This window comes from Hippoglossus stenolepis, chromosome 18 (genome assembly GCF_022539355.2).
Source record: "Hippoglossus stenolepis isolate QCI-W04-F060 chromosome 18, HSTE1.2, whole genome shotgun sequence".
NCBI classification, from domain to species: Eukaryota; Metazoa; Chordata; class Actinopteri; order Pleuronectiformes; family Pleuronectidae; genus Hippoglossus; species Hippoglossus stenolepis.
In genome coordinates, this window is record NC_061500.1 from 13,378,430 (window position 1) to 13,401,155 (window position 22,726).

General features: G+C 41.5%; 1 protein-coding gene across 1 annotated transcript in view; it reads right to left on the minus strand.

Annotated features, from left to right (window-relative positions):
* Positions 1 to 14,217, minus strand: part of pcsk5a (proprotein convertase subtilisin/kexin type 5a) — a 33,355-nt gene extending 19,138 nt beyond the window's left edge. Inside the window, exons 1-17 of the mRNA XM_035141718.2 lie at positions 14,068 to 14,217; positions 11,874 to 11,978; positions 10,208 to 10,378; positions 9,916 to 10,059; positions 9,536 to 9,612; positions 9,190 to 9,278; positions 8,910 to 9,082; positions 8,477 to 8,683; positions 6,845 to 6,945; positions 6,618 to 6,721; positions 6,157 to 6,277; positions 5,724 to 5,912; positions 3,791 to 3,927; positions 3,522 to 3,644; positions 1,186 to 1,288; positions 764 to 954; positions 438 to 522 (exon numbers count right to left, since the gene is read on the minus strand). Coding sequence (XP_034997609.2) covers positions 438 to 522; positions 764 to 954; positions 1,186 to 1,288; positions 3,522 to 3,644; positions 3,791 to 3,927; positions 5,724 to 5,912; positions 6,157 to 6,277; positions 6,618 to 6,721; positions 6,845 to 6,945; positions 8,477 to 8,683; positions 8,910 to 9,082; positions 9,190 to 9,278; positions 9,536 to 9,612; positions 9,916 to 10,059; positions 10,208 to 10,378; positions 11,874 to 11,978; positions 14,068 to 14,217 — 2,270 coding nt within the window. The remainder of the gene's footprint in view (positions 1 to 437; positions 523 to 763; positions 955 to 1,185; positions 1,289 to 3,521; positions 3,645 to 3,790; positions 3,928 to 5,723; positions 5,913 to 6,156; positions 6,278 to 6,617; positions 6,722 to 6,844; positions 6,946 to 8,476; positions 8,684 to 8,909; positions 9,083 to 9,189; positions 9,279 to 9,535; positions 9,613 to 9,915; positions 10,060 to 10,207; positions 10,379 to 11,873; positions 11,979 to 14,067) is intronic.
* Positions 14,218 to 22,726: the final 8,509 nt, after the last annotated feature.

Below are 22,726 nucleotides of genomic sequence, written 5' to 3' on the forward strand. Positions count from 1 at the left end.
CACCGTGACACACACACACACACACACACACACACAGCCAATCATGTGACACCATTCTGATGACTCATTGCCTTTCGACTGCAGGCTCAGTTTTCCAACCCACAGCACACCACCACAAGCACTTGGTGGACTGAGTCACTGAGCACTGTACTCAGGGAAACTTCTAACTCAACAATATGGTGAATTTGTCTAAGATGTTTTCTTCTTTCCTGTGATGATTTAGCAAAAATGGAACTCCAGATTATTTTTCGGAGCTGCGTATAAACAGGGAAGGATGACACACTGTTTTGAATACAGCACTGTAACCTTCTCTAATTGTTAGGATGCTGCAGAGGGAGTGTGTAAACAGAGAGTCGGCGCTGTCTGTCAGCGGCTGCAAAAAGGAGCAGTGTTTACCGAGCACTTAATTCAAGCATCCCTGGGAGAATTCTCCTCACCTTGTGTCTGGACTGCATTCTGTGCAGATGCTGTAGGAGGTACACTTCACGCAGTTCTCGCCGCACTTCCTGCACATGTTTGCATCTGTGGGGAAATCAAACAATAAACACGGCGAAGGCATCAGAGCAATGAATCAATCTTACTCACACAGCCATCAACTGTGCTTACAACAACCGACTGTTCATTAGCAGGCATGTACAGCTGGATCCAAGCAGCTCTTTGGTGAGCCATGAATCCTTAAAGGTTCACTCAAGGATATTTCTCGTGCCGTGTTAATAACTACAACAAAAAGTGTGAAATAAGGCTTTAAAGACAGAAATCCAACCATGGTCGAGGTAGTAGTTGTCCCCACAGACGGCTGTGCAGGTGTTGGTGCCCTCAGTCAGGTGGTGACCAGGTTGACAGGTAGTGCACTGGTCGCTACGGCTCCCGGTGCAGCTCTCGCAGGAGGAGTAGCACCTCTTGCAACGCCGGCGGTCGCCCCAGAATCCCTTGGGACACTCCGACACACACATCCTATTGGACAGACACGGGCCAGAGCACACAGAGGACAAGAGCTATGACTCTTGACGTAAATGAGAGTGGAGAAAACCTCATAAATATGATAGTGAAAAAAATATCTTACAATTTTACATGTGGATGAAACAACATATTTTATTTACAGTAGACTGATCCCTTTGCTTTGCAGCAACATCCTGATCACACAGTTCACTGCCGTCTGGATCGACTCACAGCGAACATGCTAACCTTGTGCTGTTCTTGAACTTGAGAAAGAAGTGTAAGCACGTGACGCACTGCTGCGGGCCGGGCCCCTCGCAGCCATCGTCACTGCATTCTGGGTCGCAGGGTCCTGTCAGGGCAAATGCTCGCAAAGTCACTGCGGTGTCATGGCATCATGTGAAACCGCTGACACAGTTTCACATGATGTTATACATGATTAAACATAACTGAAAATCTGTGTTAATCTGCTGATAAAGGTTTCTGCATTAAATGATTATAAAATTGTGATCTGATCCCCACAAGTGTAAATAATAGACCTTAAATAAAGATGGATGACATGATGGCTACCAAAAAGTATTTAGGTAGTTCTTATCACACTGACATTTGTTGAAGTGTTCATCTTTCTAATAAATTTGGTTTCATACCGCGGTACCACACCAAGATCACTACTGTGCACACTCTGGCTCTAAACTATGTCATCGGTGCAGGATTCATTTCTGGGATATATTGGCTTTATTTCCAGATAGTGGGAAGAAGTGGAGTCTCCTTCTTTCTGTATCCAACTATATATACACAAGATGAACACTTGAGCAAACATCAGTGTGATAAGAACTACCTAACATGACAAATTCAATTTGATCCATGTCTACTAACATGGAGGAGGCGGTGTTTATGACCTATACTGCAGCCAGCCACCAGGTGGCAATGGAGACGCTTTGGCTTCACTTTTGAGTTGCAGTCATGTCGTCCATCTTTATATACAGTCTATGGTGTAGACAAACACACAAACATTAATAATCTTTCATGTCTTTCCACGTATTAAACTTTCACTGGTGGAAAAAGTAAGTCAACCCTTGAGTTTAAACACCACTCAAACCTCCTCTGGCAGCAACGACTTCAAACAAGAAACTTCTGGTAGCTGCAGCTCAGACCTGCACAACATTTAGTTCAGGGGTCTCAGGAGCTCAGTCATATTCTCGAGATGTCTGGTGTGAACGACTCTCTGGAGCTCATTCCACAGCGTCTCCGCCGGGTTCACTTCTGGGCTCTGAGTCCAACAGGAGGACTCTCTGTGTCTGAAGTCATTCTGCAGCAGATTTACTTTGAAGTGCAGTGTTGTGTGAGTGTCAAGGTGCTCTTTGGCAAACTTCAGACGTGCAGTGGAGTTTGTTTGAGCTGCAGCAGCTTCCTCTGAGGTGTCGTGCGATGACCAATGTGCTCCATGCAACCACGCATCATGACAGGATTTGCTTGACCTATGATAGAGTCGTGAACAGTGATGCTCACTAACTCCCTCAAGCCCTTAGCTTTAACTCTGGAGGTTGTTTTTTTTTTTTGCCTCATTGAGCATTCTGCATTTTGCCTTTGGAGCTAACTTTAAATTTGTCTCACTATGGACTGATAAATATCTAAACTCTGTAACCCCTTAGCTTTATGCAAATCACCAATTCTTGATCGGGAGTTTTCTGAGACCCCTTTTTTACTGTGGTTCACATCAGCCGAGACTTCTTGAGAATAACAAACTGGAAACGGTGGAGTGTTTTTAAGTCAAAGTAGCTGTAACCCACACCTCCAGTCGGCTTTCTTTGATTGGACCCCAGGTTTGACTCCAGTGAGCTCCTGTCGATGTCAGTAGCCTCGGGACTCACAGGTTTTTAGCAACCTACCCAGTGAATGTTTGTATTTTTCTTATTCACATCAAACACAGCGTTTACTGATTTGTGTGTTATTCATTAGATTTGTTCATTGTTTTGATTACTCTGATGGATATTTCTCCCAGTTAATGTATTGATTAATTCATTACTAATTTAGTCTATGAAAAGTCAAGGTGACAATCCCTTCTAAAAACATTTCTTTTTACGAAAGCTTTTAGAAGTGATGACATTGACTTTTATTACACTGACTAATCGTATTTATTTATTTGATAATAAAAAAATTTTATTGTTCTATTTTCTCTGCTCGTGTTCAATAATTTTATTTTAATCTCACTTTGTAACATTGTTAAGAAAAATGCTGTAAAAATATAGTTTATGATGATTATTGTTGTTATGATTAATATTGGCTTCAAATGTGTTATCTTGTTTTGCTTGAACAAACATCATTAAATGATAATCACATATAAAAGCAGAGAATACTGTCACTTTAATATCTGGTTTGATAAATTATGATTAAAACGGTGGTCAGCTCATCAATTATGTGACTAATAGTTTCATGTCTGCATCGTTTATTTGTATAAAAAAATGATTTCAACGGAGCTTCCTCACTCTAACCATAAAGAAACCAGAATCTAAAATGCACTGTAAATCTCCATTACAGTAGAGTACATTTAGCTGCTGTTTGAATAGTCTGAGTACATGACTCACCACTGTATTCTTCAGTGAGGTCACTATCCGTCAGCATCTCCGCTGATCGGGCTCGCTCACGATGCACCGGGTACGGCTGCTCTGCGGTGCCATAAATCACCAGGGACCACTCCTTCAGCATCCCTGGGAAACAACAGAGAAACAGAAAGAGGGCGAGATAACAGGTCGGTCCCGCGAGGCCTGGACTGTATTTTAGCTGCCGCTGCTCTGGCTGAACTTCAATGCCATTGTTTTGTAATACTGAGATGTTACGAAGAGTAAGAGCAGACCTAGTTCAGCGTTGTCTCTCTTCTGAGAGGGAGTATCTTTGATTTTCAACGTCCATTCCCCGGCTGCCTGCTCCCCCCAGCAGTGAGTCGTCATCAATTCCCAGTTGTGGAATCCCTCAGTGGAGTTGTCGAGAGGCCTAACACAAAAATATGACATAACCATACTGCTGCTAAATCAACTACAAACATCATTTTTACTACTACAACTACTGCTGCTTCATCTAATACTACTACTACAGTGAGAATTATTCACATCCTTTACTTAAATAAAATAATAAGGCAATGTAGAAATACTCTGTCATTAATAAAATCCCCAGATTCAGTTTTACTTATTTAACAGAAGATTATCAGCAAAATGTAAGAACAGATAGCAAAAGTATTCATTTAGTGGGTTTTTTTCCAAATAATTTCTACAAGCTGTGAACACTACACTGACACTGTTTACATGGATACCAAGATCCTGACTGTTGACCTCATTCTGAATAAGACATTTTTGATAACAATGTTTACATAAATAACTAAAACGATATTCCCTTTATAGTCATATGTATGTCGATGTCACAAAATACAGTGAAAATGTAGTTAGAATGTTATACTGCAATTAGGATGTATATATTCCTACATATGACAAAGGTCAGAATACTCTTACACCTTATTCAGATTAAGATAATCAGAAAAGGCTTTTTGCATGACAGTGACTTATTCAGACTAATGTCTTAATCTAAACATATTGACTGACATTATCATCTTAAACAGATGACACTGGGAAGTCTTTAGCAAACAGATGCTTATTTACACATCCAGCAAATACAGAGGGACATTATCATTCATTTGGAGTCATGTTTCTGGCCACCCGACAAATTTAAATTCAATATTCACTCTGTCTTCTCTCCTCCAGCTCCCGAGGGAAATATCAGGCTCTTTAGCTGCTAAATGCTCCACTGTGTTCACCAGCTAGATGCTCAATGTGATTCTCTGCTGTTTGGTGCAGAGCAGGTCGGGTGCATTGGGTTTTTATAGTTCTTTTTTTTTTTTTAACCTGTTGTGGCCGGAAATGAGATTGGTGACAGCAGAGAGTGAACCAGTAACGTCGCAAATTCTAAGACCGAAACAACGAGCTGAAAGACACCAGAACGCTCCGTAGAGTTAAGGGGAACTGCAGAGTCGTGATGATTCAGTGCAGGTTCCAGATCACACATCAAACAGTTTGACGAGAGCAGCTTTAAGTAGGGCACATGAGCAGAAGCAAATAGCAACTTTGCACCAATGTGATTTGAACGTGCTTTAATTAGCCATCAACACTTTGTTGCACTTTTCATTGTGGTGTATTTTTGCTGAAAGTGGCAGAAAAATGCTCAAAATTAATTTGGCCACGGACAGTCCCTTTGAAACACGATGTGAGGAGAGCGCTTGCAATCTTCCAGTAGTATTTGCCAAAATCCTTTATCTCCCTAATGGGACAAGTTGCCAAGCTGAAGAAATCTGCCCTGTGGAGTGGCTGTAAAGATAAATGACACTCATATGTCATTTATCGTACCGATGGTTACTTTTAACGGGTTCATGCACTCCTGCCCTCCACTGCTTATTATATTATTACACCGCCTTCTCATCAATAAAAAAGTCTGGCAGATCCCTAGCCAACATGGAGCAGCAAAATCAAGGATCTCAAGGTTGTTTCTTTTTCAAAATAGATGCCGCCCTGTTTATTTTCCCCCCCTGTATTTTATGGGAAAGGGAATTCAACTAATGCAAACTAATGCACCCAGAACAAGGGCAGGACAATTTTATTTTCTTGCTTTCAAACCCGAAAGACAACACTACTGAATCAAGATAAGAAACAAGCCATACACTCAGAGATGATGTGTAGCGACCATGTGTTGAAGCTACCTGGGCAGGGATAATTATTGTTGGATGAAACATCGCTCTCTGTTACCTGTTAGCTAGCAGCTGCGACACTGTGCCCGAAGGTGAAGTGAGCGTAATAGAAAGGTCGCCGCGGCGGCCATGAGTGATGGTAACACGTACGACGACATGCTCCACATAAACAACGTGCTGCCGGGGCTCGTCGGAGCAGCCCGTGGCCTCATAGGTGGACGTCAGCACCGGGCCTGGATGAATGGCTCTGTCATGAGACGGAGAGAAAAGAATAAAACAGATGCAGTGGGCGGCTGAGAGAAGAGAAGAGGGCGGAAAACAGAGAAGCATGAGAGTTACGGGGAGAAGTTGTAAAGAAGAAAGTGACACACAATAAAGAGTCCGAGAGAGGGATCTGTGTGAGAAGTGAGAGAGACATAAATAAAGTGTGATAAAAGAGGAGGATTCAAGGGAAGCCCCAGAGTGGAAGCAGAGATCTCTTGGTGGGATACCTGCTCGGCTGGATGGGAGCCTCCTCCGCGCACCCGTGCTGCGAGGGAACTTGCTTCCATCGCTCGGCCTCCTTCACCAGGCCCTCAGCATCCAGCAGGCCAAAGCCGTACAGGTGGCTCACTGACACACACACACACACACACACACACACACACACACACACAAGACACATTAGATGGGGCTTAAAAGACACTGTAGCTTTAAAAAGACTTCACACACTCCTGGGACTTTGACGGCGTTTATCACTGTTCTGCTCACAGGATCTCATTAGTTTCATGCTCAGTGTTTTATAGTCTCCCTAAAAAAAAAGGGGCCGGGAGAACATTTACCAAAATATGCTTATCTCCGCTCATCTCTTTTATTAGAAGTTTCGAGATGATTGCGTCAAAAAGATTATTGTTCACATTCTCTAAACTACTCTCAAAGAAGAGGGGAATTCAGCATCTGATGGGAATAATACCTTCGTATCCGGCTCCATTAACGGCCCAGTCAGGAGCGATGAGATGATGAGCTTTTGATGTGCGAACGATAATGTGCTGCACATCCCTCCAGGTTAGAGCGGGGCTGAGAAAAGGTCAAACGGAGCAAAGCATCATACTCTCATCCCCCCCCCCCATCAATAGGAACACGTATTGATTTGAAACTGTGCCTGTATGTATGGATTTTATGTGTGTGAGAGCTGCTTACTTGGCGTCCAAAGTAAGAGCGATGACACCTGCAGCCATGGAGGCGGAGAGGGAGGAGCCCGACTGGGCCCAGCGACAGCTCTGCTGCGGGCCCAACGTTATCTGTCGACGACAACACAAGGGTTGTAGTCATCACATTGCAGGATCAGAGACTTTGCTTTAGTGTTTCTATGTATTTCAATCTATGAGATCATTGTGGAATTGAGCTGAATTATTTGCAATGTTGCACATCAATGACCAGGACTGATTGCAGAGTAGAGATGCAAGCAGAAGGCAAAACATCTGAAAACACTTTTAGCATAAATGACTAAGTCAGATTTACATATTTTATATTTCGCAGGTTAATAAAATGTTTTATTATTGAATCATTTTCAGAAGTTTCCTGATAGAAACAATATAACCTGGTTTATAGAGAAAACTTGTTGGGAAATAGAAATGTTCTTCAAAGGAGAAGCATCATTCAAACTAGACTAAACATTCATTCATCATTCATCTATTGTTGAAAACATTATCCGCCGTAAATGTTCATTGTTTCACAAAGATACAACTTCTGTGTGAAACTTGTAAAGGATTCTTAAAGATTATTTGTGTTATATTATATGGAATTAGTAATTTTAGGTTTCCCAGGTAAACTATTTAAAGATTATTTATTGAATAAAGTTGAAAAAAAGTATAAAATATTTATTAAAGACAAAAATTTACAATTAAGTTGAGTCTGATCAATTCAGAATTTTTTCTTCTACTTACATGTTAGTTAACTGAACTTCCACCATTCTGTTCACAAGTGAACTTTTTATCATATCATCTCTGTATATGATCGAATTTACATTATAGCATCATTTATTCCGTGGTACTTACTCAGATCTGCACTGTAGTTGTATATGATGCTAATGCTCTGCTGACGCTTTGATTAGATGCTAAGTGCATGTCACTGCCTTTGTACCTGTGCACAATGACAATAATGTTGAATCTAATCTCTAGTTTCATCATCACAGATTTTCCTGTGCACAATAAACCCAGAAACATTCTTCCTCAGACTGAGACAGTAACAGGAAGTGTCTTCTATCTCCATTATGTTTTGCATTATTTTATTTTTGATCAGACAGGAGATTATGTGACTTGTTTGATACGCCTGTATAAACAATACATATATTGTATTAGAATAACTTGTAATTGCTATATAAGGCAAAGAATATAATATTGTTTATGTTTTGTAAAATAAAGTTAAATGGACTAATTAAAGTGAAGAATCAATGTGCAGAGCGTTCCTGCAAATGGTCACTGAGAGGCGCAGCGATAGTAACAGAACTTAACAAGCCTCTTGAGTAAACAAATTTACAGTCAATGCTCACACACACCACATCATTGCATTTGCTTATTTGTCAGTAAAACTTATTATTATGATGAGAGACACATTATGTTAACTAAATTGCTTTGTTTTTGATAACTGGCTGAAAGACTTCATGGATTTATTGTGAAGGGAACGAGCAGCCTCAGCCCTTGTTGTGGTGACGATGGGCCCTGGATCTTAATAACGTTCATATTAACCCTTGTGTTGTTATTGATTTACATTTATATTTCTGGGTATTTAATACAGAGGATGTTCCTTATGTTCATCACAGCCTCGACTCACCATCTCCTCCGCGTCTCCCCCGGTGTAAGCTGTCGCCAGTGTGGAGGCGCACTGCTCCAGGTAATCTGGCCGGCTTCCACGCCAAGTGCTGCTGCTGATAGAGACGGTGTAGATACTGTTGCTGTAGCCGTCACAGGAGCAGTGGTCACCTCTCTGCCCACCGTTCCCCGAAGCCCAGACGAAAACAGAGCCCCTCCCCTGTCGGCCCTGAGATTAATTGGGAGAAGCAGACAGAGGTGATTAATTTATTAATGATATTTGCACATCGATGAGGAGAGAACGATAAGCCCTTGAAGTAAATATACAGCCGCAGGTAGGACGCAGACATAAACAAACACACGCAGTCAACAAGACCCCCTCTTTCACACACAATTCTCTCTCTCTCTCTCTCTCTCTCTCTCTCTCTCTCTCTCTCTCTCTCTCTCTGTCTCACTGTTTTAATGCCATTCTGTAAAGCGAGATGAGTCAGAGGCCCTGGTCCCTCCAAAGTGGCTCCGTCATCCTCTGGCCCCCAGCTAGCTAAGTAAATATCAATATGCTGAGGTCTGAAGCTCAGCGAGTGGGCCTCTATGATGTCTGTCACATCTCCATCCAGCATGCGGATGCCTACAGGTAAAGAGGGCAGAGGATAAACGTTTGAGAGCATTATACACAAAACTCTGACCTACAGAAGTCCTTGGGCGCACGAGTTTCATGCCGTCACATGCACTCACCGCCGATACGTGCATGGAAAGACACTCCAACCGTGCACTCGGAGTTATTCGCAGCGGCAACAACCATCCCTGCACACTCAGTCCCATGGCTTCGGAGAAAGGAGGAGATCATCAGAACATGAGGTTAGATGCATATGCATGAGGAGAAGACAGGCTATTTCCGTTACATCAAACCAGTGAGAAGACAGAATTCAGACTGGGGAATTTGCATATCCATATATGCATGTAATTACTAGGGGGAAAATGGAAAGGAGAGGTTGGCGATAATTAAAATTTGAATTACGAGGGAAAAATGGAGATGGCAAAACAGGTGCGGGAGAGAAATCTAGAAATAAGAAGTGCTCACTAGTTATCAGCGTCGCCTGAGTGATCCGGAGAGGGATCTGGGTCTTGTCCGTTCACATCATAGCTGGCGAGAGGATCCTGAAACAGATGGATAGTTAGTAGCGGCACATAACAAGATGCCAGCAGCTATCTGTCTCTGTTATATCAGGCAAATCACAAAGAGCATTATTCACCAGTCCACTCCACAGTTAAGTGGATCGGACGTTTAATGTCCATTCCAATACTCTTAGTCGGCCTTTCCAAACCTTTGGCCCAAAAGCTCTGCCTCGACCGCCTTGCAATATCTGTCTCAGCTCCGCGCTCTTGCACGAGGAGCTCTGCCAAATTGCTTATGATTAATGTCTCCTTCCCGAGAAGGGCGTCCCATCCCGGGGCACTTACATAATTTGGCTTCAGATCCGGATGCTCTCTCTCAATGCCATCATCTAGGACAGACACCACCACACCCTTCCCCGTGTAGCCCCTCGTCCAGGCCGCCGCGATGTTCATGTGAGACAGGCAGCCCTCGGCCTCGCCGCTGCAGTGCTGTGGAGCAAACAGTGGCACATCCAATACAGCCCGTGAGAGTAAAAGAATAAAACGGGGTCTATTTTAAAACTCTTGTCTGTCTGGGTTTATGTGTCTGTAATTCAGACAGGAGCTTAGTAAATAAAAAAAAAAATATCTGACTCACGATGTACCACAGGCTGTTCCACGCTGGGTCATTGAAGCGCAGCGTCTGGGTGCGGCTGGACCGGGCCCGGGCAGCGGGGGGGCGTTTGGGTTTCATGTCTGCTGAGATGTGACTTGCTCTGGAGTTCCTCTTTGCTCTTCTCTGGACCACCTGCTGCTGGAGCCATTCCACCTTAAAAAGGAACCACACGGTCTGTTAGCCTGTGTGGATTCTCCGTCATCCAGGTCATGGTTATCACAGGTGGGTTGAGTCGAGGGCAGCTGAACGAGGTTGTAGATGCTTGAAGCTGTTTCACCTCTCATCCAAGATGCTTCTTCAGTCCTGTCAGACGAGCGGGAAGTCCCACGCATTTAATCTCAGTAGGGTCGACCCCACAGACGTTAAATGTCAAGTGTCTACATCCAGGCCCAGCTGCCCTCCATCCAACCTTCCTAGTACACAAGGTTATTTATGTAGACATGTAGCTAGCAGCATGGCCCAATGGATGTCAGTGTCGGTCTGTCAGTTGGTTGGATGGTCTGTTTGACACTTTGGTCCAGTCTGAAACATCTCACCAACTATCTACTACTACTACTGCTAACATCCATGGTTCCCAGAGGATGAATCCTACTCATTTTGATAAGAACTGGACTTTCGATTTCGAAGTTTATCTCATAGACTGTATACAGTATAAAGTTGGATGACATCACTGCTCCCCAAAAGTGAAGCCAAAGCGCCTCAATCTGGCCGGCAGCAGTATAGGTCACAAATCCTTCCTCCTACATGTTAGTGGATGGGACACAGACCAAACCGCTGTGGTTCCATCCCTCAATAGCTGCTTAGACTCCAAATACGCAAGATGACAGGGTTCATATGTGGGTTAATTTGGCAAAATTTCTGGACAGCAGGAGGAAGTGGAGACGTATCGTCCATCTTTATATACACTTGGTTTATCTAAATCATGTCTGAAATTGACTCTGACGTTCTAGGACGTCTCCTCTCTCAGCAGCTCACAGTCGGCCACCGTCGTCCCAGAGAGAACATTCTTATCTTGGCAAGCCCTTTGGTAATTTACCACGGCTCTGTGAGGGCAAGTGTTTCCAAACATAATTCCTTCCAGAAAATAACATTTGGTGTCAGAATTGAAATACAGCTGATATTTGTTGCTGCCAATTGGTCTGACTATAAAGCAGAATATATTATAAATACATATTTTATTGGGCACTTTAACAACAGTGCTGCCTCACTGCACTTCGGGGTTCTTATATGCGCATCTATATCACCACCTTTTAAATGAAATATACATAAATAAGTTGGTGTGTAATGTTGCTGCTTACCTAAATCAAACCCATCACTCCCCTGAACATCCTGTTACACGTGTTTCTTCTTTTTTAATGTGTGTTTGGTGTTTGTATTCTAAGCACATTTCACTTTAAGAACCTTCTCTCTTCCATGTGCTTATTATCATTTAAATGTGATGCCTAACACTTGACACTTTGGTCCATCATGTGAGGGGGAGGAGTGTGTGTTTTTGTGTAGAAGGGGCCAACACATAGGCGTGTGTGCGTGTGTGTCTGTATGTGTGTGTGTGTGTGCGCTCACGTGTTTGTATCAGTAGGTAGGGAGGGATACGCAGCTGATTAATAATCCAGCAGAGTCTCCCAATCCTCGTATCCCATTACTATACCTTGGTCTCCTTGGCGACGCCAGCAGCCACCTCTTCGTTGGACACGGTGGAGCGCTTCGCCGTCTCTTGGTGGCGAAAACTGTAGTAACTCTTCAGGTCTCCAATCTGTTGAAACAGACGTTAGAATCTGCTTATTTAATTTGTTTCCAAGTGAAGGAGAGCTGCTCATCCCGCTCCGTCACTGCGCTAAACATCTGTTAAATTATGAAGCTGCCTTTGGCGTCTTTCATTCAAGTGGCTACATGACACCTGTGATAGTTTTTCAGGCGAAGGTAACCTGAGCCACATGACTTCAGCCACACTGCTGCTCATGTGTGTGTCTCATATGTGTGTGTGTGTGTGTGTGTGTGTGTGTGTGTGTGTGTGTGTGTGTGTGTGTGTGTGTGTGTGTGCCTTTGACACCATGATGTTAGCAGATTTTTAAGAGGCCTCAGACGCTCCGTGTAATTTATGTTGTGCTGTCCATTTTCTGCAACTGACAAGAATAAGTTTTGCTCTTAATTTATTTCCTGATGCCTCATGTTGGGAAATTTGCTCTCTGATTTCTGTCCTCAGCTCCATAAAGCACATAAAACTCTTTTTTTTTTTTTCTATTTCAAAGTGTCTCTCTGTGGTTCATCTCACCCACAGTAACACATAGACCCAAGACCTGCAACTTTCATTACAGCCCCTGTCCCGAGGGAGCGCGTGCGTTGAATTTTATGGGCCCGGCCTCTAAACCCTGCTCCGGTTTTATTTATTTGCTTTATTATTTATTGATTCCGTTTTTTATTAGGCCATTCTGCCGGTGCATTGGCGAGTCTGCTCTGATTGGTTTCGGTCTTTCTTTCTTTCGTGTACATGAGCACTAACAAAATTCTTTGCAACCCTAATTGAAAGGCAATAAAGCGCTGGTTGTTGGTTCTTCAGAGTTTAACAGTTTGTATAATTAATATTATATCGTCGAGGTCAGGCTGCTGAGATAAAGGTCAAGAGATGAGAGAACAGAACGACGTCTCTGGCTGCTTCACAGACTCTTAATGTAGATGAGCAGCCGCTGACTTCTGACATAAAAAGTTCTCCAGGACGCCGTAAAAGAAAAACCCCAACAGTGTTGAAGATAATATAACTTCATTCTGTTTTATGTTAGAACCTTTTATTAATTTTTTTAACTGATGTTATCTACTGGAGATAAATCAAATATTTTGACAGTCAAACATTATGAAGAAATCTCAAAATGTCATTTATGGCACTTGGTTTCGAAGCCAATGGCAATAACCTGGTTCAATCTTGTGATTTTCAGCCAAAGTCAAATCAGCTAAGCTATAAAAGATAGAAAGGCTTATTCGTGTCTTTTTCTTTTCACGCCTGGACTACTGCACTACTGTCAATCTTCAGTGTCTCGGCTTCAGCTAGTTTAGAATTCCGCTGCTCGCATGTTAACCAAGACCAAGCATAAAGGGCCCATATCTCCCAGATTCTTGCCTCCCTTCACTGGCTGCCAGTTCAATGGAGGATTGATTTTAAGATTCTTTTTAAAGCTCAGCACAGTCGGAACCCCAGTTATACTATAGAGCTTCAAAGTCCCTGTGCTCCAAGCTGTAATCTAACATCGTCCAACCAACACTTGCTAATAGTTAGTATAAGTCAAGGCTGGTAACTAAGGGTGACCAGGCTTGTCCATCAGGACCCTGAGGTTCTGAAACTCCTAACCTGAGGAGATTAGACTTGTCAGCACCTTTTGTCTTACTTTGTTCTGTGTTGTTTTGTTCGAATGTATTTTGTGTTTCAGCCTTTTAATCGTAAAAAAGTGAAAAATAAATAAATACATTTCAAAATCTGGGTGGATTTCAATATATTTTATTTATTTTAATTGTTGGCATTATTGTTTTATCCCCTTGCGCAGCTCTTTGTAACTTTGTTGAGAAAGAGGTATACAAATAAAGCTTGTTTTTATATTATTATTATTAGTAGTAGTAGTATTATAACTCTTGTATTTTGTCCCATTATTTGTTGACTTGCTGTTATTGCTGATGTCTCTCAGTTAATTGTAACATCAAGGCCAACATAAGTCTACACAAATATGAGATACACTGAAAAAATAACAAGACAATAATTAAAGATCAATAATGCAAATGCTTGTTGTGTCCATGTCTGCAGCTTGTGTGTGTGTGTGTGTGTGTGTGTGTGTGTGTGTGTGTTGGATCACACGTACCTGACCCATGTTGGTGAATCCATATTTCTCTGCAGTTCTGTTCACATAACGCAGGTCGCCTCTTATTCTAATCGCCCAGTCGTTGGTGTAGACTGTGGCATGACCGAGATGAAGAAGTGCTAACAAAAACAGCGTCAGTGAACGCACCATGGCCGCAGAGGTGTGGAGGCTCCCAGCAATTAGACGGTTCCCAGGTGTCTCATGCGGGTGGAACGCAGCTCGGGATGATTGTCATGGTGGAAAACTGTTGATAAACTGCTGCACAGAAACTGACGAGGTGTTGAGCAGCGGAGGAAGCAGAAGCTGAACCTGTGATGACTTGACTCCTTCACTGGGAACAGGCTGATATCCAATGACTGCTTCAACATGGCAGCCACGGATCAAATATACACAGACTGTCCATCACGAGGACCTGAAAAAAACACAGTGTCCTCACCTGCGTTTAGACTGAGCCACAGTGCACTGACAACAGGAGAGAGCAACTTTCATCAATGAGCTGACTGACCATTAAGAGATGTGAGAGGTTGGTTCACAGCCACACACCACGTGGTTACATGTCCCAACAATAATATACTATTAAAATGAAATAAATAGGTTACATTATCCTCAACAACAACAATAACAATAAAGAATTGTAATTTTATAGGACCATCATAGTAAAGTTGGTCCTGTTTATACATAATGTTTATAATAAAGTATAATCCTTTTTTAATATGTGTGATTAAACTACTAATCTCCCTATAAGTCATTAAACCTAACTCCACTACAACTGTCGACAACAGAAAAGAAACAGTTTACACAACAACAGTAACAGAATCCAATATTTCCTTACAACGTCTGTTACTTTTGATACTTTAAGTATGTTTTGGTGAAAACACAACTGCAGGCTACTTTTACAGAGGGAGGCTTCAGATGAGTTTCCTTCTAATGCACGTTGACGTAGCCTTTTCCGTCTTTTTCTAAACAAAACAATCTCAGCACTTTCACCACACTGATTAGAACACAAACTGAGTATGAAGAGTACAAATGGCCTGATGGTAATGCACCATTATTTTATCTGAGTGTAAGAGTTTTGTTCTTTCAGAGCTCACTCAGTAATGAAGTCTGAATAATGTGTACGGAGAGTTTCTGTTTTTGAGCCTTGATGCCCAGAACACGTTTTTTCATCATTAACAACCTACTTCCTCTTGGACAAACCTTTATTTTTTTAATTCACAACAGCAGCATTAAAGCATAGGTAGAGAGACTTGCTGTTCCCAATGTGAACACCCTATATATATATATATATATATTTATATTTATATATATACGATTATAATGGCATGTAATGACAATGTACATTTGAAGTCTTATCATGAACCCAGAGGATGTATTAGGCATTTTGGGTGGTAAAATAATATTTGCCTTAAGGCAGTTCATTATTATTGTTTTGGCCGAATGCCTTGCGCCTTGGCACCACAGCAGTCAGTGTATTGTGAAGCGATATCCCTGCATATAAAAATTTACTGCTTTAACTAGGTCAGTTTGAAACAATCAGGGGAAAAAAAATGCTTCGGGGTGTTTTTAAAAGACCATCACGATATTCTTAAATTTTAATGTAGCTATTCTACACAGATGGGAAACACGAGAATGGTGAGTGAGTGGTGATGAATTGCAGTTAGTGAAGTGAGAAATCATCTGCAGCATTTCATTTACATATCGAAATATGAAAACAATATGATGCTACAACCTGCACTTGCTTAGCTTAGCTTAGTATCAAGACTCTAATCGCTAGCGTGGCTTTATTGCGATTTAAAAAAAAATCTGTAGTGATTATATTGTATAATAATGTTTGACAAAAACTCATCAATATACTTTTGAACTCAATGACGATATATTTATATCTTTGTTTGATTAATGATCAGTTTTAACATCTAATTAGGAGAATTATCTGTAAATATAAAAACACCAATTATTTTAGCCCAAAATGCAGGAGGATTGATTAACTTGATTAAACCCTGACTTAGGTCTGCAGACTTGGCTACTAAAGCCTGCTTATTGGTTGTCTGAGAAGTAACTACAGGGCAAGAAAGTTAGCTCCCTAAAAGCTTAAATCTCTGAGCCTGGGGAAATAACTGAGGGCGACACACAGGTGAGTATTTGAACATTTTGATCTATTCTGGGTTTCTCCTGTGTGGATTTGTAAGAGGACACTGTGGTCTTTAAGTGAATGAATCAAACTTGAGCTGTGAGTGTGTGTGAGGGGGCACGAAAACTAGAAACTGTACTGTTTACTTGAGTGCACGTTGGTAATGCAACTTGTTTTACATGCAGTTATTAGTGAAGAGCGTTTGTTAAGAAAACCGGAGGAGAAACTGGGGGAGGAGATGAACAAAGTGAAATCCTTTGTGCGATCTACAAAGCTGCGGAGCTCTATTCATCTTCTCATATTGTATCACAGTGCAGAGGAAGTCGATCTCAACTTGACATCCAGTGCCAGCGTAGCTTATTAACGCATGTTTCAGAAACCACAATACCACGTTACAGGGGGAAATAATGGGAATCGGAGGAGGATTAGCAGAAAATGTGATGCAACATGTCCCTGTATGTTAATTTTAGTTAAATCTTCATTACGTCAGAAGAAATTTGCCTGTATCTCATTACATAAGACCAAACCCAGGGGAAATGACTGTCATGGTACTGAATCTATCTATCTATCTATCTATCTATCTATCTATCTATCTATCTATCTATCTATCTATCTATCCATTCTTTTTAACCACACAAAAATGTATTATTTAAACCTTTAAAAGTGATATTTTTTTAAAATCTATGTCAACAGAACACATGACTATTTCTTTTTTTATATAATAAGAAAAACATACATATGTATATATTCATTATTATGTGTATATTTGTATTACCTACACTCGCTTTATGATCAAAAAAAGACATGGAAATCCCACTTTCTACAAAATGGTACCTTTAAATACAAACCTCTATATCTTCCTTTAGTGTATTGTGCTAAGATGTCAATATGGGCTCCAGCCCAACACTTGATAGATAGATAGATACTGACACGGATCTTCAGGGACAGTAATTTCAATTAATGCCACATCATTAGTCAAGGAATAATGCCACTGGAGACCCACTATGCTGTATGTGTGGCAGCTAGACGAGGTTCATAATGTGATGTATATTGCATGTTGTCGGAGGATCTGATGCTAATTAAGAGGAGTTACACGCCTCAGCCTCTTGTTGCTGATTTAATGCTGTGGGAAATAAAAGTCAGCACAACACTGATCATTTCTGATAAGGCAGCAGCTGTTGTTTTCTATCAGATTTTTTCAACTCAAGCTCCTGAACACAGATTTGGTTTCAAAGCGCACTATAAATATTTCCCTTTCACGTCAAATATTCATGACTATAAGCAATATAATTAAAGAAAAGGGTAGTTTCAGATTCATTGGAAAAGGCACTTTCTTATAGAGATATCTGATCTATACACTAAATGTACATTTACAGCTAACAGACAATAACCAGATAATCAAATCCAACTAACAATTAAAGCACAACCTTGCAGTTTTTTATTTCATGTTAACATTTCCAGCAGTGAAGTGTTTTGTGGTGGACAGTAACTAAGCTAGTAGCGTAAACTTGTGGCTAGGGTAACCTCACAGTAATGACTCCAGTATCTTACGACCACCCAGGAAATAGTCCACTGCATTACCTCCTGTAAAACTACACATAACACTTGTACTCTTTGTAGTTTTGTTTGGATTTTTCCATGTCCCATCCACTAACATGGAGGAGGCTGGGTTTATTACCTACACTGCCACGAGCCACTCGGGACAATCAAGATGCTTTGGCTTCACTTTTGGGAAAACATCTATCTTTATTTATAGTCTACGGTACAAACCATGATATCAATTTTCTTGTCTAATTCTTGACAATAAAGTGAATCAGCGTATAGAACATCTAATTAGAAGGATAATTACAAACTGCAGTCAGAAGAAAATCTAAGTAAAATCCAATTTTTTAATTTGAAATAAAAGAAGTTCTGTTTGTGGGAACTGTTGGGCTGCTCAACAATTATTAAAGTCTCGACCTCACTTTGTAAAGTGCCTTGGGATAATGTATGATATTATTTGGCGCTGTACAAATTGAATTAAATTGTTTTCTAAAGTTTGCTAAAGAAAATAAGAAATCCCATTGTAAGGGTTTCTCCAAGTTTCTTCTTGGATACCAAGCTCTCTGACTATTTTAGCATTTAAAGTCCTGTTCACTGTCCACGGTTACCTTTTAATCATAAATTAAAAAGAACAGCCCGTGATGCAATATGTACTCACACTCTATCATCTAATCCTCAATGGAGGAGACAACAAACTGGCTGAGCAAAACAAAGGAAGAGCACCTCTCGGCAAAGCAGTCACAGGACTTTGAAGTTATCTAAGGTGTCTTCAGAGAGACTGACTTTCATGTTGAGAAAGCTCCTCTCAAACAGTGACACAATCCCTTGAAAATGATTGTCAAGCGTGTTGCGGAGCACACCGACTGCCCTGCAGGCAGCACAGGCATGAACTCCTATTTATTTTTAGTTCAAAATGTCTCACTGTTCTATAAACTCTGTGTTCAGCCTCATAAATTTTGCCGCATGACATGTCGTGGTAGGAAGTTCATATTTTGAAGCTCTGAACGCTGTCATCCATAGTCTGGATTTAGTTGCTTTGTTTGTTGTGAACTGTCAGACCTTGTGTGCACTTGAGTACGGAGGCAGTGATAAACTGATATGTTTACTTAAAGGTTCCACATTTTGCACTTGTTTGGTGGTTTATTTAAGGTTTTGACACTTGTGACAAGATACATTTGTAGTTTTCAGTATCCGAAACAATAACAATGTAGTTTTACATCACCTTTTTCAAGCCTCTCTCTGGGGTTCTAGTAAGAACAGATGGGTCAGGTCAGGATTGTTTTCTGAGTCAGCCAGGCCAACAACAGGTAATGGATTATAGCCTACTACTGCAGCTTGGGAAAACTCAGTGGTAAACACAGATGGTGAGGTTCAGTCCGTGTAGGTGAGCTAAACAAAAGGTCAAATTTAGGCTAAAATGCTGGATTTGGTGTGGAGCTAAACATCTGAGCCTTGGTTCCGGTTCAAACCTCTGTAGTGATGGAGACTGCTGCACCTGCCTCCAGCTCATTCTCCCCAGCTGCTTCACACTCCATGGAGGCAGGTGCAGTGGCATCGTGTGTCGAGACCACCCTAGGGAGCGAGCATAGTCCATGAATCCAAGACCATTGGGGACATCTGGGAGATGGGCGATACGGCAGCTGGGTCAGCAAGAGTAGATCTGGGTAAGTGAATTACCAGGAGAAGGAGGAGCGGTGAAGCTGTTGCTGCCAGAACATGTGTAACATTGATGATTGTTCAAATGTTTATTTTTCTGGTAATTTTGGTTTTAATTAGTTATTTGACGATACAAAAAAAAACAGGGTTAATTTCCGCTGACCGCATGTTTTGTCAGGACCTCTCTACCATGGTTCCATCCCAGATCGCTACCGCACGGATTCTGGCGCTAAATGAGCAAGATGGCGACGTTTATATCCGCAGTATTTTGGCTTCATTCTGGATAGTGGGAGTAATAGGAGACATGTTGTTACATCTTCATATGAAGTCTATAATTTAGACAGAAATAATCCCTGTGCTACAACAATGTGAGGGTCTGCGTTTTGGGGGTGTGTGTCAAATACCAGAGAGACAATGAAATAAGACTCAACAAGGTCAGTTTGGGACAACAATGAGTGTGAAGACTTCTGGACTCTGGACAGAGGTTTATAAAACCCTGACGCAGGATTTTACAACTCTGGAAAGTAAGTAAAGTGGAAATAATCAAGAGTACCAGGATTATGTGGATTTGATTGGCCACCGCAGCACCTTGCTGGATGGTGCTGCATTGCGTTGCAGCAAAAGTTGTGTCCAGTTCAATTTTTTTCCCCGTGCTGGTGCATCAGCACATTTGCTGTGTTAAAGGAGTGGCCACCTTCGGATAAAAGAAGAATGTGAGTTTTTTTACTCAGAGCTGTGTTTTCTTTTCAGGGTTGAAGCAGCTCTGAACAAGACCTAATTCCAGGTTCAAGAACACTAACTGATTGATCCACCTCCTGTTGGGAGACGAGTTTGAAAAAGTAATGAAAAGAAGAAGAAGAAAAAAGCTCCAGGATTTCAAGTATAAAAGAAAAAGCCACATGAAAAAGGTCAAATGATGAGTAGATTTGCCTGTGACCATCAAAGAGAAATATGTTTCAGCCTTAAGGGGAAAGTTCACCCAAAAATGAAAATTCGCTCTATCTACCCTCCACTATGCCGATGGGTCCACAAAACACTTTTGGAGTTTCAGGGGTAAACAGCGTTGCAGCCAAATCCAATACAATCCAAGTTTTAACTGGAAGACCACTTCTTCAAACGTAAAAAAAACAAATGAAGAACAAACATAAATTCTTGAGTGTATCGCTAATGTCGTCACGTTTCTCTTGGGCAGGCGCATAGAGGTGCGAGCTTGTGCGGTGTGTGCGCTTGGACGTGAACGCGGCTTCGGGCTGAAGCTATCAGTGGACATTAAGGCTAAAAACATGGTGTAAATGACGCCGTTTCGAGTCGAATTTGAATATCGGGGCTTACGGACACGTGGATTATGTTATGGTTTTTGTTTCCTGTTGTTTTATTACGTCTGAAGGAGTCCCCAGTTACTTCAACTGTATTGGATTTGGCTGCAACGCTGTTTACCCCCGAAACTCCAAAAGTGTTGTGTGGACTGAAACACTTCAAACACTACCTCCATCGACAGTCGTGAGCAGATAATGAGTGAATTTTCATTTTTGGGTGAACTATCCCTTTTTGGTTTAACTTCTGTATGACTACATTTGGGGCATAAATGCAGGCGGCTCACATATCCTAAAAAATACATATGAGGAATGAGCACAGATTAAAAACTTCACTCACTCGGCCAAACCTTATGTTGATGTTCCTCCAAGCTCCAATTATGCACATTTGGGAAGTTCGTCTGATGCTTGTGAACCTCCTCCAGCATGAATTCGGTCTGGGCCCTTGTTTCAAACATCCCACTCTTTCTTAAAAAACTTTGCCGCCCATACTCCAAAGTTCCCTGTGAAGGCAAAATGTCCAGAGCTAATTAAAATCTATGCAGCATATTGACAAATCCCGCAGACTTTTCAACCTTTCCTGTTGCCTCCACATGGGCTCATCCTCTCCTCAGCTGGAGTCTCAGGTCCACAGTGTTTCTGAGTGTTTCTCAGCTCAGGCACAATGTATTTACATTTCATTGCCCCTTTTTGCATCAGTGACAGCAGTGGCAGGGGAGAATTTAGCTCATATTTTATTAAACCGGTCGACTCAGAAACTTGGCGGGTCTTCTGGAAATGGGTACCTTTTAATTTATTATTTACAATTTCCCAGTGACACAGACACACACACACACACACACTTAGAGAGAGAGAGTCCTGTTCCACTATCCCTGTGGGGACACTCATTGATATAATGCTTTTCTTAGCCCCTTTTCATGATCTTAACCATGACGACCAACCTGAACCCTCAAACCAAATCTTAACCCCTCCAAAGAACAGCTGTCTTCCTGAGGGGACTTCAAGTTTTGTCCACATGGATTAGTCTGGACTCAGATCACTGTCACCACCACAATATAAGAGCAAGTATGCATGTACACACAAGAGGTCTGCACTTACAGTCGCTCAATTTGGTTGAGATCTGGGGACTGCACCACATCATTTTTATCAGGGTTTCTGTATCTAAACTTGAATCATCTGAATTTTAGACCTCAACAAATCAGTAATATATTCAACTATTATGAACATAGTCTTAAGCTAGATCTTAAAAATGTTAACATTTTACCCTACTTCCATCATTATAATGGACACTCACCTTGACTGGGGTAAAGTCTATGGATATCTACTCCCTCTGCCTGTAGTTTTAAGAGATAATATTGCGTTTCGGGGCTATTCTCTACAAGGCTACTACACCTTATCTTCAGTTATGGGGTCATCATGGACTCATGCAGTATTAGTCATTTCTTCAATATTCCCACATATCTGTCTTACTCGAAATGTTTTATTTATTATGGTCTTAAAAAGTCTTGAATTTGAAACATGCAGAACCCTTGTTTTAAAACTCTTTATACTTCACTAGTTGTGCCCTGTGGTTGAGGACATTGTCATCCTGCTTTTTCTGCTGGTTCCTAAAAATGTGTTTGCCGTCTGTATTTGGCTGGGATACTGAGTCTGTGTGATGCCCCTGAAATCTAAAGAGCCGTCCAGAAGAATGTTCACAGGCATTTTGCAAGTCTATCTGTATGAGTGTGCACGTGTTTTCGTGCACACGCATGTGGGTGTATTTTTAATTTGAATCCCCTGGTCCACATTCAATCCATTTTTTTTCCTTTTATTCGGCCACTAATGAGGCTCCTATCTCGGATCAAAGAAAAGCAATTTCTTTCAAGTATCATTGCAACTTTGGGGCTTGTTTATCAGCATCATTATTAAGTCATTGAGAAAAGACACAGTTTATGTTGCATCATTTACTGCATTAGCCTTCAAATAATATTATTTCACTGCTGGACCGGCGTGCAGGTTCTGCCTCCCGCACCTATGA